The sequence below is a fragment of the Odocoileus virginianus genome, chromosome 15 (assembly GCF_023699985.2).
Source record: "Odocoileus virginianus isolate 20LAN1187 ecotype Illinois chromosome 15, Ovbor_1.2, whole genome shotgun sequence".
NCBI classification, from domain to species: Eukaryota; Metazoa; Chordata; class Mammalia; order Artiodactyla; family Cervidae; genus Odocoileus; species Odocoileus virginianus.
Window position 1 is genome coordinate 46594909 of NC_069688.1, and position 14769 is coordinate 46609677.

At 35.6% G+C, this 14769-nt stretch overlaps 1 protein-coding gene and 1 non-coding gene across 2 annotated transcripts in view; one reads left to right on the top strand and one right to left on the bottom strand.

Moving 5' to 3' along the window:
• DCAF13 (DDB1 and CUL4 associated factor 13) overlaps positions 1-14769 on the bottom strand; it is a 30812-nt gene that overhangs the window by 1499 nt on the left and 14544 nt on the right. Inside the window, exons 6-10 of the mRNA XM_020874068.2 lie at positions 12880-12957; positions 11159-11241; positions 7226-7390; positions 2129-2264; positions 679-842 (exon numbers count right to left, since the gene is read on the bottom strand). Coding sequence (XP_020729727.2) covers positions 679-842; positions 2129-2264; positions 7226-7390; positions 11159-11241; positions 12880-12957 — 626 coding nt within the window. The remainder of the gene's footprint in view (positions 1-678; positions 843-2128; positions 2265-7225; positions 7391-11158; positions 11242-12879; positions 12958-14769) is intronic.
• Positions 1834-1906, top strand: TRNAT-UGU (transfer RNA threonine (anticodon UGU)). The gene has a single exon. It is a non-coding gene; the product is annotated as a tRNA-Thr (tRNA).

Below are 14769 nucleotides of genomic sequence, written 5' to 3' on the forward strand. Positions count from 1 at the left end.
ACATCACTGTCTTTACTAAGTTTAAAAACCTGCTGCAAGTTATCAAAATGTTTAAAATTGACTCAACCCCAACATCTACCCAAACATAACAAAATAACAATTTGCATTGTCTAATTAAAAAAAAACTCTTTCTCAGAATTTCTATAATATATTATTACATGAATTCAAGGATTGCAAAGAGAAGAATATTCTACAGGGGAAATGATGGTGATGTTTCCACTTTTGCTTCAGAGCCAAAATACTAGATTCCAAATGTTATGATGAAGCAAGCATATTAGATAAATTTTTATCTAACAAATATTCTTGTCAGTCTTTAAGCTAGAAAATACACCATTACCTCTTAATTCCAGCTACATCAGAAATCATTTTTTTACACTCTATTTACAATAGTTTTTTCAGTATGAGTAGAGCCTTTTCTAATTTTGATATGTATGTCATTGACATCGTCTGCCCTTTAAACATATTCCCAAAGATAGGTAATGAAAATTCTCATCATGTTAGATAATCATAGCTTCCCCTTTTATCAGGAAAAAGCCCAGAAGAGTATTCAAACCACCTCTGATGTACAACAGCATATAAAATATTGCTTTGACAGGCACATTTTTTGTTTGGTTTTGGTGGGATGTGAGGGGAGAGTTAGAAAACAGTACTGAGAGATACAAATGTTCCAAAACATACTTTCGTCGACGAGCTTCTTTCATGATGCGCTGTTCCTGAATCTGGCTGTAGATAGATTTTGGTAGATGTCGGTGACGAGAGATACGTTTTATATGAGGATGATATTGAAATTTCTCCTTTAACTTCTGGTTATAATCTGTGGCTGCTTTTTCTCGTGATGCAAGCTGGAAAAAAATACATTTTGATGTTTTCACGAATGATGTGTTCATTTTGCTTAAGTTCAACAGAGTTAGGAAGAAATGTTTCCCCAATATCAACATTTATGACATGCAACCAAAATTACTAATACAGTTACATTAAACTGTACCCATTACAAGGTTATGTTATTGATATGAGCTCTGCAAGCACTGTATTTCCTTTTAGTCAGGGTGCCTACAATGTACTAATGGATGGATGCCACCAAGTGCAAAAAAGCAGTGCCTAGGGAGTTAGGTTCTGTGGACCACTGAGTTGGTCCACATAACACAGAAAAAGCACTTAATGAACCACTCAAAAAATTTTTCTGTAAAAACTATTGACACAGAAACAAAAGTGATGACATAATAACCAGGCTTTGCCTAACAACCGTTAAGGATGATATGATTTAGAGGAATATTTAATGATGAACATAAACCTAGGCATAGTGTACTACTTTAATAATTATTAAACCTAAAATAAATTTATCTTTAATTGCTTATTTTTATATCTTGATTTTCCTTCCAGGGCTAAGCAGAAAATAAACCACACTTAATCTTTCCTTATTAAACTTACTATTTGCTTCAGATATAAACAACCTGTATATTTCTTATAGAAAACATGAGACATTTAGAAAAATATTAAGAACAGAAATCAACCATAACTCACAACCCAGAGGTTGCCAGTCAACAGTAATATTTGTTATATTTTCATCAAATCTTTTTAAGTCTGAAGCTGCGTATTTTTTTAAGTGTTTCACTTAAAAGTGTTTCACTGTGTCTTTGATATTAAAATATTAATACCTCACAGAGATTTGCAGTCTTTGATTTGTCTGATTACTATTCCTTTAACAAAAAACACATTCCAAGTTCTAAGCCTCTAGTCCCTACATTTTCTCTCCCTACCTCAAGGAAAATACAAAGAAACAAGAAGGCTCAAATGTGATCAAACATTTGAATTAACAAAGGCCACTGGGGGAGTTCCCTGGTGGTCCAGTGGTTAGGACGCAGCATTTGTACTGCCAGAGGCCCAGGTTCAACCCCTGGTCAGGGAACTAAGAGCCCACAAGTCATGCAGTGTGGCCAAGAGCAAAAACAAAAATAAAGAACTCTGAAGGTGCCTTTGACATGAAAAAAGTAAACTTCATACAACCTTGTCTGTAGCTAGCTTATTTCCTTTTATCAAAACTAAAGCCCTTGAAATAAATTCTTTATAACGATACTCAATAACACTAGAAACAAGCTGTGTGATAATGAAAGAAAATAGGATCTCTTACCACACCCAACTTTTCAGAAGCATTAGCTTTCCATAGACGAATGTTCATTTCATCAGATCCACACATAATGTACTTGCTGTCAGCAGTCCATTTTACACAGATAACATGCTGCATTCTCTTTGTGTGATAGACTTCCCTACAAAGAGGAACTAAGTTAAAACCTTTAGGAATCTGGTACAGATTTTCCTTAACCAACTACCTATCAAGTATCAGGGTAACATTGTTTTGAGTCCTGAAAGAGTATAAAAAAGAAATTAAAATTCATTTAAATGTATTTTTATTGGACCATATTGCTAAGATTCTATGCTACTGCTGCTGAACTTATTAAAAAGTCCCGTCCCCAGAGAAGTTATAATCCAGTAAGAAAAATAAGAAAAACAAACCAAGCAAAACTAGATATACAGAAAAAAATCACAAAATAACTATGGGCATATAACACAAATAAAATACACTGAAGCTGGAGTAACAATAAGATCAACCACCACACTTTTTGGGTTTCATTTCACTGGAAAAAAAAAACTCAACGGCATTCAAAGAACACATCCTGATATGCTGATCCTAATGTCTGATTTCTGTTTTGGTCAAATTGTTGAAAAAGTTTAATTTGAAAAATTTAATTAAAGTGAGCGGATGACTTACATATGTGAAAAGAAAGAGAGGACTACAGAAGTGATGAGTTGAGGTAAGGATCATTTAGTAAATGGAGATGTCAAATATCATACCTATTTGGAAAGGTGTGAAACATGCTAAGTGAATTCACAGAAGATACTATATTAGGAAGTGTTAAGCAGAGCATTAAAAAGCAAGTAAAAGACAAGGTCAGAAAAAATTAAAACATGAGACTCCTGGAAAAGTAAAACTTCCTTATCTGGATTAAGTGATTCAAAATGCAGACTACAAAGGAAACACGCCCAGCCAGTTCTGCACAGTAAAAGAAAACTCACATCGGATGATGAAATCGATAGATTTAGTTACCTATAAAAACATTTCTGAAGTACGCTCAGAAAAGTAGTCTATTATGCTATTTCTAACAGATACATTTTGAGCTCTTGAATGACCATGTAAATAAACCACATGACACAATTCTAAAAGAGAAGATGGTTAGAATGAACATACTATTAAAAGGAAAAGTAGATCAGACAGCCTGCCTTTTCTTCTCTCAAAGCTCTGCTTCTACAAGACTCAATTCTCACAACCTCTACCTATTTAAGATCTCCCTTTCCTCACAGCAATATACTGAGTGTAAATATCAGGAAATTCAATAAGGCTTTGGTAACCACTAAAAATAACCTGCATATATTACATCAGTTCATGTATTGATATTAGACCAGACCAATCCAGTGGACAGTTACTTGGCCAACTGAGAATCCTCAATGGTAAACTACACAGAGTTCTAACTTCTAGATATGTTTATGCTCGTACATAGAACAGACACATAAATTTCATTATAAATTATACTATTGGTGGAGATAAATAATTTAAAAACTTAAATTCTTTACATACACAGTCAAGCTAAAAGAATTGTTCCATGTGAATGCAACTGAATTTACTTGTTTGCTAAGTAAATACTGAATGAAATCCATAGAAGTTACCTTCAAATATTGATTTAACTGTAGTTTTTGAAAACCTATTCAAAATTTATTTATTTTTTTAAAGATTTCTGTATTTTTATTTTTTGGCTGTGGTGAAAATTTACTTTAAAAATATATTTCAGTGACTTTAAGTTCTTTGAAAAGAAAATATTAAAAAAAATACAGATCATTCAAAGCACTGCCTGTATTATTTGATGTTTTTGTAATGATAGGAAACTAGAACAGACCATGGAAACAAACCAGAAGCAGCTTTCCAGTAGATGACAGTAACGGTCAGAGAGAGTATCATTTATATCGTTTATAACTAAACCCAAAAGGAAGTAACACGTATTAAATTGTGATTACAAAATCTTCAAAAAACATCAGGAGACAATTCCTAGAAATGGGGTATTAGAACTACTCACTTCGTATAATTTTGGAATAATCTGAGGTTTTAACTAGACTTGCATTTAATTGCCCATGCTGGTTTTAGAATAATCAGTTTGAACTCAACTATGGGGCTCTTGGCATCACGGGTGCCTAAATTTCCCATTTCTTGTACTCCTCCTTTGATCCTTAAGTCTGCTTATGCATCATGTTAGAACTGTCCTACTTTAATACCTCTGGAGGTCCTGGTGTCAAGACATGATGGAGGGCCACACTCTCTTGATTCTTTTTCCAGAGAGGTGAGAAGAATAGAAACTATCAGCCTTGCCTCGGGCCTAACTGAACAATTACCAACAAACCACTCCTGACAAGAATATCAAGTTAGTTTCAACAGTCACATAGGAACCAACCCCAGGAGTTCAAAACAGAAAATGACAAAATGAAGATCAAAGTCACCAGAACACCCGCCCAGTATACTTTTGATTCAAATACCCTTTTAATCATACATGATGATGATGACAGTTATCTGCTAGCAATTCATGCTGATATGAAAAAGTTTAGGAATTAATATGGCTTCCTCAAGTCAGAGAAGAGAAAGATACAACTATCACACGAAAAAACACCAAAGAGTTAGACAAGCAGATTGGCTACGACCAAAAAACGTATGGAGCTGTGTGACCCTGAAGAGGCTCTGTGGGCAAGATCTTTTGGTTGTGAACACAAGGCTGGGACAAGAGTGAGGCAAATGAGGTGCCTACAGTGTAAACTCAGGGTGGTGCAGATGCAGGCTAGGCACCTGCAAGGCTCCTGAGTCAGGAGGATGTGTCTGTGAAAACAAACATCACTTGCTCAGGAAGATCAGACCCCTTCAACACTGTAGAAGCTAGGATAGTTACCATTAAGAGTAATGATCAAAATTCTCATCACTGCACTAAGTGGTGAAATTTCTCCACCCTGTTATAGTTACAACACCAAACTGAATGCTCTTTCTCTAGCTTTAAGTGAAGAAAGGGTCCCATAAAGACTGCTAATCAGTCTTTATAAAGCTGGGGAAACTGTTTCACCAGCTCCACACTGCTGTCCTCTAGCACAGTGTACAGGTTCTCTGTTCTTTCTTTTCCCTGACTCTGCTTAGTTATCTCCTTTCCTTTTCTATGACTTCCCATCATTCTGTTATCTTTCACCATGTGCATTCTCTCCAACACTGAAGCAAGATGAGGTCACCCAGGCAAGTGTATGTTTAAGTGTGTATGCACACACGTCTTGTGTATGTTGGGTGGTTGCTCTCCCAAACCTGCTTCCCTGGTGGCTCAGCAGTAAGAGCTCACCTGTAATGCAAGAGACGCAGGAGATGTGGGTTTCATTCCTGGGTTGGGAAGATCCCCTGGAGAAGGAAATGGCAACCCACTCCAGTATTCTTGCCTGGGAAATTCCATGGACAGAGGAGCCTGGCAGGCTACAGTCTATGGGGTCGCAAAAGAGTTGGACATGACTGAGCATACACATATGTGTATATATGTAATTTAGAGAGAATATATGTTCTTTTTAAATTTAATGTTCCTACTTTACTGTATCAAAATGGAGGTGGTCGTATCTTCAAGAGTGAGTGACACCACCATACTCCTTATGGGAAGATATCTTCTCATTTACTTGGATTTGCCTTGAATATGCATAAAAGGCTCTGTAAATCACAGCACACTAATATAAGGGGCTGTATCTTACAAGAGTTAATTTTTAAAGTTGGCAAAAAATCAAATGCAGTCAAAAATTATTCTTGAAAACCTTTAAATGCCAGTTTACTATAAACTACCTCAATACAATAACATATAAAATAATATTACATGGTGGTACAAGTATATACACGACATTCAGTAATGTATGTAGTAGAGGGCCAAGTTGTATGAAACAGAACATCTGAAACAGGAGTTACATTCAATGAACACGGACAATGACACACACACAGCACAGAACAGCTGAGTACTCAGACCTCCCATCTCCTGATCATCCCAGAGCACGTATCTACTAGATGAGGATGGAGGGAGACTTGTCCTGACCATTTAAATCCTAATTTTTCTCTTTTCCATTTTTGCCTTAGTGTATGAGAGTTGAATTTAAATAAGCACAAAACAACAAATATAAGGTATTATTAACTTCTCTTTAACTGTATTAGGGGAAATTTTAAGTTCTTCATTATCAAATTAAAATTTTTTAAGTTTACTCTATTTCGAGGCAGTGAAAATACTCTGCATGATATTATCATGATGGATATATGTCATTATACGTTTATCCAAACCCATAGAACATATATATGATCTGAAGAGTGAATTCTAAGGTAAATGGATTTGGGGAGATTACGATGGGTCAGTGTAGGTTCATCCTACATTTTGGTGAGGTTAACAAAAGTACCACCCTATGTGAAATGTTTATAATGGAACAAGCTCTGCATGCATAGCAACTGGGAATATATGGGAACTCTCTACTTTCCTCTCAATTTTGTTGTAAACCTAAAATTCCCCTAAAAAAAAATAAAGGCTTTAAAAAATTAGTATAAAACACTCAAAAAGGTTTTGAAGCTGAAACTCCAATACTTTGGCCACCTCATGTGAAGGGCTGACTCACTGGAAAAGACCCTGATGCTGGGAGGGATTGGGGGCAGGAGAAGGGGACGACAGAGGATGAGATGGCTGGATGGCATCACCGACTCGATGAACATGAGTCTGAGTAAACTCCAGGAGTTGGTGATGGACAGGGAGGCCTGGTGTGCTGCGAGTCATGGGGTTGCAAAAAGTCAGACACGACTGAGCGACTGAACTGACTGACTGAAACACCAAGATTTCACATCAATAAATTATATAAAGCTAATACCTTGTTCAATAAAGAATCTGCCCCACAGGCGATGTTTTTGCTCACAGATGATACAGAAGGTGGCACCCCACATCACAACACCTGACTGTGAGTCCCATCACATACATAAGACCAGTGTGTGTTAGTCACTCAGTCATGTCAGACTCTTTGCGATCCCATGGACTAGAGTCCACCAGGCTTTTCTGTCCACCAAATAACCTTTTGAAACAGACATGATGATCAAGGCAGGGAAAAAAAGTCACACAGAAACAAATGTTTACTGGTGGTAACATACCTGCTTCTACTTTTGTCCACAGGAAAGATTCGAATAGATTTATCAAAACTAGCTGACACAAACTCTCTCCCAGTGGGAGAGTAATCCACATCAAGCACTGCAGACACATGATCCATATGCACCATTACAGGAGTGTCCAGGGCACGCATATCAAAAGTATACAAGCTGTAAAAAGAGTTTTTAATTATTTGATACAAGTTTCTATGAAAAAATGCACACGCAGTACTAAGAGACACTAGTGAAATTAAGATGGCTAGCTAATAAATACAGCACATCTAAATAAATAGCTCAATTCTTCACAGAGCAGATAAGGGATAGGGAAAAATATCAACAGTTTTATTATTCCTTAAGATTTTATACTTACACACTTTAATCCTTACAAACAGAAATCTCATTGTAGAAAATGTACAAACTCCAAGAGCATGAAGAGTATAAAACTAGGATTTAGTTTCACTACCCAGAGAAAGTCAGCACAATGTAACTGTTTCTTTTAACCATGCTATTTAATTATGTGCCTTTTAATACAATTAAGATATTACTGTATAAAGCTCTATATTGATATTTCATGTAGCATGTTATGAGCATTTATCTATTAATCTCTGAACATGTTTTTAATGTTTTCATATATAAATTAGTTAAAATAATTGATAATCTGTTTAAATCTATATTTAAATCTGTTAGTAAAGTTTCCAATGTTTTATTATAACTTTTGATATCTAATGGGACAGATTCCTATAATTAGAATTATTAAGTTCAGAGGCATGAGCATTTTTAAAAGTTTTTGAGTTGATAAATCACTTCCAATGAAATCACACTAATTTATACTCCATCAGTGATACATGAGAGCAAGCACAGCTTTTCAAAGGGTGTATTAAAATTAGAAAAGTATACTTTGTGCACAATTGGCAAGAACACTGACTTCATGATTTTCGAGGTTTAAATTTTTTTCATTGACAGCTAGAAGAACAGTGCTTAAAATGAACCAAGATAAATGATGGACAGTAGTAATACAGAATTACTGTAACCAATTTCCTAACATCAAAATACTTCCAGATGCAAATATTAGCGAGGGAAAAGTTTGAGGAGAAACAAGATAAACACAAAATTTCTAAGTATCTCCCTACAGATATGTATTAATTACAGAAGAAAAAATAATAACTTTCTAATGGGGAAAGCTGGTAGACACCACCTTAACTGATGAAGGTTAACATGACTAGCAATAAGATGTACTGACATGTACTCCTGATCTGATGCACCAAGAAGGGGATATCGATGATGTGGTTTTCTTGCCAAAGATGCATAATCTCAATGAAATAATGAGAAAACACCAGTTGAACTCAAGTTAAGGGCAGTCTACAATATAATTGACAAGTCAGTCCTTCTCAGAAGTACTAAGGTCATAACAGAAAAGGGAAGACTGAGAAAGTCAGTGAGCAGACTAAGGAGACACGGTAACCAAATGCAAATGCAATGTAGGATCCTGCATTGGATCCTAGAACAGTAAAAGAACACTAGTGATGGAATAAAGTCTACAGTTTACAATATTGTACCAATGTCAATTTCTTGGTTTTGCTGATTGAACTATAGTGACCTAAGACATTAACATCTGGGGAAATTGTCTTACAGGTATCTTTTTTATAACTTTTCGGCAAGCCTAAGATTACCTCAAAACAAAAATTTAAAAAAAAAACAAAAAACACTTCATAAAGAATATTTCCTGATACCATTATTAGAAAAAGTCACTGATGCTAGGACTGGTGCACTGGGAAGACCCAGAGGGATGGGGTGGAGAGGGAGGTGGGAGGGGGGACCGGGATGGGGAATACATGTAAATCCATGGCTAATTCATTTCAATGTATGACAAAAACCACTGCAATGTTGTAAAGTAATTAGCCTCCAACAAATAAAAATAAATGGAAGAAAAAAAGAAAAAGTCACTGATGCTAAAGGTAACAATTTTCAAATAACTCAGAGATGAGTCATTGCTTTCTTTTATGATCTTCAAACATAACACAGGATTGTCAATCAAGGTCATACTGATCACTGAGGTTAAATTTCTGAGCTGAAAACTGCTGTATATTCCCTATCTAGAGCAGTGGTTTTCAACCAGGTTTGTTTTTAGCAAATTTTTTTAGTAAATTCTGTTTTAATTTCTACATGAGAAAAAAGTTAAGAACTTATTAGAATTCCAAGCAAATCAACCCATCTGGATACAGAATGTTTTTGTAAACAAAGTTTCAAGTCACAGTATTCTTCAGGGATAATATAGTTCAACCCTATTACCTGATAAAACTATGGTATAGACTAGTTCACATGACTTGTCTAACTTTTTACAATAGTTATTGGTTGGGTCTACACTTGAACTTGGATTTCTAAATCACAATAGGATTATTTAAAGGGCAAGAAAAGAAATAAAATGTTAAAAGATTATTTTACACAGCAAAATCACTTTCAAGCAAGAGCAATTATGGTACTCTAACAAGTGTTTTACAAGTGATGGACTCTTTGTTTCAGCTTCCATATATAATTATTTCCAAGGCAAGAACTGAGAAATTCTAAAGATACTCTGAAAGAAAAGATTATTTTCCCCAAATAGCTAATTAGAGCAAACTTTAGAAATGTTAGTAAGATTCCTCAGCAGGACTTTTTTTTATTGCTTTTAACTAGAACAAAGGCATTTAACTTCAAACACTAATAAAGGCTAAAAGAACTTCAATTAAGTGGTTAGAGTTGATGAGAACTTCGTTTTAGTACAGAAAAGTCGTAGTTGATGCTTTTAGCTTAAAACCACTAAAGCATCATATAAATCCTACTTCCAAACTAATTTACACTTTCTTAACAGTAGTGGAAAGAACAAAGAATTTAAATACAGAAGATCTAAAGTTCAATCCAATGACAAATTTCCACCTTCTGCAAAAAAAAAAACACGTATTAAGAATCTATCATATGCATAGCAAGCAGTACAATAAATGCTTAGATTTAAAAAAACATGAATAAGATATTCTTTCCTCATTAGGAGATTAAACCCCCTACATCAATACCCTCATCTATAAGAAGGGGATAACATACATGTCTTATTTACCTTATAGGGATATTGAAAAGATAAAGTGAGCTAATGTCGAATGCTTCAGCAAGTTTTAAAGCAGTACATAAGAAATCATAAAATTCCATCCAGGTCAAGAACATAAGGCTGCTAAATTACTCCTTTACAAAGAGTCACAGATAAATGTATCTGTAACTATTAAGGTAAAGACTGAAACTTTAGTTTTTCCTTCTGTCTTACTGGAGTAATAGTGGTGGCTGATAACGTGACAACATGAGTAACAATCACCTCCCTACACATTTTGCAGGCAGACATTTTTAGGTTCTTAAAACATGTATGATTCAGTCATTATTTACTGATACATGGTTAAGGTCAGGGATTGGCCAACTTTTTCTGTAAAGGGCCAAATAATCAACATTTTTGGCTTTGTGGGTCATACAGGCTCTGTCGCAACTACTCAACTCAGGCATTATAGCACAAAAGCAGCCATATCCCATACGTAAGTAAATGTGTCTATGGATGACCTAGAAATTGTCATACTGAGTGAAGTTGAGTCAGAAAAAGAGAAATGTACTACTGTATAGCATATGGAACTCTGCTCAATGCTATGTGGCAGCCTGGATGGGAGGGGAGTTTGGGGGAGAATGGATACATGTATATGTATGGCTGAGTCCCTTTGCTGCTCACCTGAAACCATCACAACACTGCCAATCAGCTGCACCTCAACATAAAATAAAAAGTTTAAAAAGTGAAAAATAAATAAATGTGACTATATTCCAGTAAAACTTTACAGAGACATGTACTACCTAGGAAAATATATTTCATTAATAAGACATATATAGTTGAGTTACTTCTGATAGAAATTAAGTTATAAGAAAAGGGAAACTTACTTGTAATCCTCGTTTGCTGCAGTAAAAATGAATGCTTCCATAGGATTCCAGCAAATTGTATTTGTTCTCATATCTAAGATGACCTGAGAAACATACACTAACCCATTACTATGAAATTAAGTCCCTCTAAAATGGATAAATTCCTATGTCATTTCCTTTTCTTCATTTTTCACTGATTTAAGCAAATACTTCAGTAAACACCTATCATGTGCACAGTATCTGGCTCAGTGCAATAGGAAAAGAAAATCAATAATTTGTTTCCCGAACACACAGGCAGAGTGCTAAATATTGAAAAAATATAAAAATGTTTAATAAGTGGTCCCTTGACCTCAAAAAGCTTATAGTGTAGTAGGGAAAATGAGACATATGTAAGAAAAGTTAAACCCAAAAGTAGTAAAGTACTATTATTAACAACTGAGAAGGCAGTCCTTTGGCGCGGGGGTAGAATGAATTGGGAGATGAGAGACTGATACATATACACACTACCATGTGTAAGACAAACAGCTGGTGGGAACGCCTGCTGCATAGAGCAGGGAGCTCAGCTTGGTGCTCCGTGATGACCTGGGTGGGTGGGATGAAAGGAGTTCGGCTGGAGGTCCAAGACAGAGGGGATATATGTATACATTCAGCTGAGTCACTTGTATAGCAGAAACCATCACGACATTGTAAAGCAACTATACCCCAATAAAAAAGACAAAAACCAAATAAACAAAAAACTAGCACCTCCATGTTAACATTCTGCTACATGTGTAATGTTTTATTCTCACCACTGAGCTGTAAGGTAGTTATTAATATCACCATTTCACAGAAGAAACAAAGATTACGTTACCTGCTTAAAGTCTTAACACCAAAGTTCATGCATGATACTCCCACCATGTGACATGGATGAGTGAAATTTGGAAAGATTATTCTACTTATCTAGCTCAAATGTCAATCAATATATTTTACTTCTAATACTTCTGAATTTATTACATGTTATCAAAATGATTTGGTAACAACAAAAATATTAAAAGCATCTCTGTTACATATGGCACAGAGATGTCTATGACAACAGACTTGAAGTCCATTAACAAGCTCTAGCTTTTCTGGTTCTCTCTCAATTCCAGCACTTGCCATCAACTGTATACTCATCTACTTATAAAGGCACTCCTCTCTTTACTAATAATATTTCCTCCCTCTTTATAATCAGCTTAAGATTGTTTTAACTCTGATATCTAAGTTCTGGAATGACTGCTTCAGAACTGCTGGGAAATCTGACACCTTGAACAGGATAGTGCTTGTCTAAATAAAACGTCAAACTGCTACCCCCGCCCCCAACCCCCGGCATGTAACTAAACAAATAAAGGTGATTATGTGAATTAGTTATAAAACTTTCTGGAATACAATACCATGTGTGTCTCTATGATAATCACAGGGCCTGACTAATAGGATGCAATACTTAAGAACTTTCAATTCAGTAAGTACAAACTAGATGTCTGAAATATTCGGGCATTATGGAAAACAGAAGACTAGAATATAGTACCTCATGGAAATTTAAGGGTCTCTAAAAAGCTACAAGGAATTGGAATGCCATTATGACCACTTCAAGTTTTAAGAACATCTCTATTAAAAAGAATTTTTTTTAATTCCAAAAAAAAACATTCGCTCTATATTTTCAGTCACTCGATTGACAAAAGGATGCATTAACAACTGTATAAAGCAGAAGAAAAATTGAAACTCACCTTTTTCAGAGGAGTAGCTTGTCTCATATCATACAGTACTATATTCCTGTCAGAAGCACAACTTCCCAAGAGAAATGTCTAAAAATAAGTGTAACAATTATCAGTTAAAAGCCAGGTTTGGCAGCAAACCATGTCCATTTGTGAACAAATGATTTAATTACCCTTTAAGATACAAAGCTGTAACACTAAAGTCCACTGTAAGAGGGTACAACAAATCACTCCTAATTTTGGCAACCAAAGGCAAAGATTTCCATGGTTAAATCCCCATGCATGTATTTTAGATGTCTGAGATGATATTGTAGATATTCTGCATTCTATTTCATAACAATATATTTTACTTACCCCTTCTTCACTTAGACCTGTCTCCTGTTCTTCCATATTATAAATAACACTTCAGTAAACATTTGAATACATTTAGATCTTCTCTTCCTAAGGATAAGATTTTAGTAGTGGCATCACTCTAATCAAAAAGTATGAATAATTTTATGGCTTATGCTATTCAGAGGTAATGGTTTTTTCAAAGAGTTATAGCAGTTAAGCACTGTAATGTGGAAATATATTAATTTTACTACACTGGGAAGCAATATTAAGTATCATTTTAAAATATTATATCTATGGCAGTATTTCCTAAATATACAGTCGTCCCTTGGTACCTGTGGTTGACTGGGTGCAGGATAACAAAATCTAAGGATTCTCAAGTCCCTAATACTCGGCCTTCTGTAACCACAGACGCAGAACCCGTGGATTTGGAGGGACGACTGTATAAATCATTGCTTTATTAACAGTTAGACATTTCCTCATGGTTATTAACTCTCTGTATAAACTAGGCCTGTCCTTTGTCCAATTGTCATTTCAAGATGTTTCAAATATTTATCTGTAAGTCAGTTATAAATGTGTCGGACATCCCTGGTGGTTCAGACGGTAAAAGAATCTGCCTGCAATGCGGGAGACCTGGGTTCGATCCCTGGGTTGGGAAGATCCCCTGTAGAAGGAAAGAGCAACCCATTCCAGTATTCTTGCCTGGAAAATCCCATGGATGGAGGAGCCTGGCAGGCTACAGTCCATGGGGTCGCAAAAAGTCAGACACGACTGAGTGACTTCACTTATAAATGTGTCAGTCAAGTGGTTACATGATCCTTGGCATTAAGAGAAAATAAGCTCTCCACCTACCAATGGAATCCCAAACCCCAACCCCTGCAGCACCGTTCCTCCTCACCCATGGGTTCCTGATGTAACTCCTGGCTTCTGCTTATATTATTCCTACCAAAAGCATAAGAGGAACTGGAAAAGTTAATTACTAAACTGCTGTATAGCCTGCTACATTTGTGTATACAGTTCAAATAAAACTCATAAAGCCAATGCTACCATCAGGATCTCAGTTCTTTCCCAAACTCTTTTTAAACTGCTTCCTCTCTGAGCTTTTCCCCTATGAGTGACTCCTCTCAACCTTTCTTAGTTTCTCATTATTTCACTCTAAGGTCTGACCAGGTACTGTTCTCAAAAAGACTTGAATTTGAGCAAAGCAAAAAATTCTACCAAGAAGGAAAGCTGACTTTAACGCTGTAAAATGTAGCAATTCTTGGCACAAACTTTTGGCTTTATCAGAATTCTCAGCTTCAATATTTTAACAGAAAATTAGTTAGTGATGATTAGAGGAGACAAATACACTCCATTTGTTCACAGCAACATGCCCTCCCCATTAAGTTTAATACAGGGTCAGGGTAAGAGACATGCACACCATTTGCTTTTACCACCAAGTCAAGGTCATAAGGTTAATAAAGCACATATACACACACAGCTGAACAAATAAGAGGCTAGTTATACAGGCTAGTTTGAGAAACATGGTTGCAAGGTCATCGCTAATCATCAATTATGATTTTAGGATTGGCC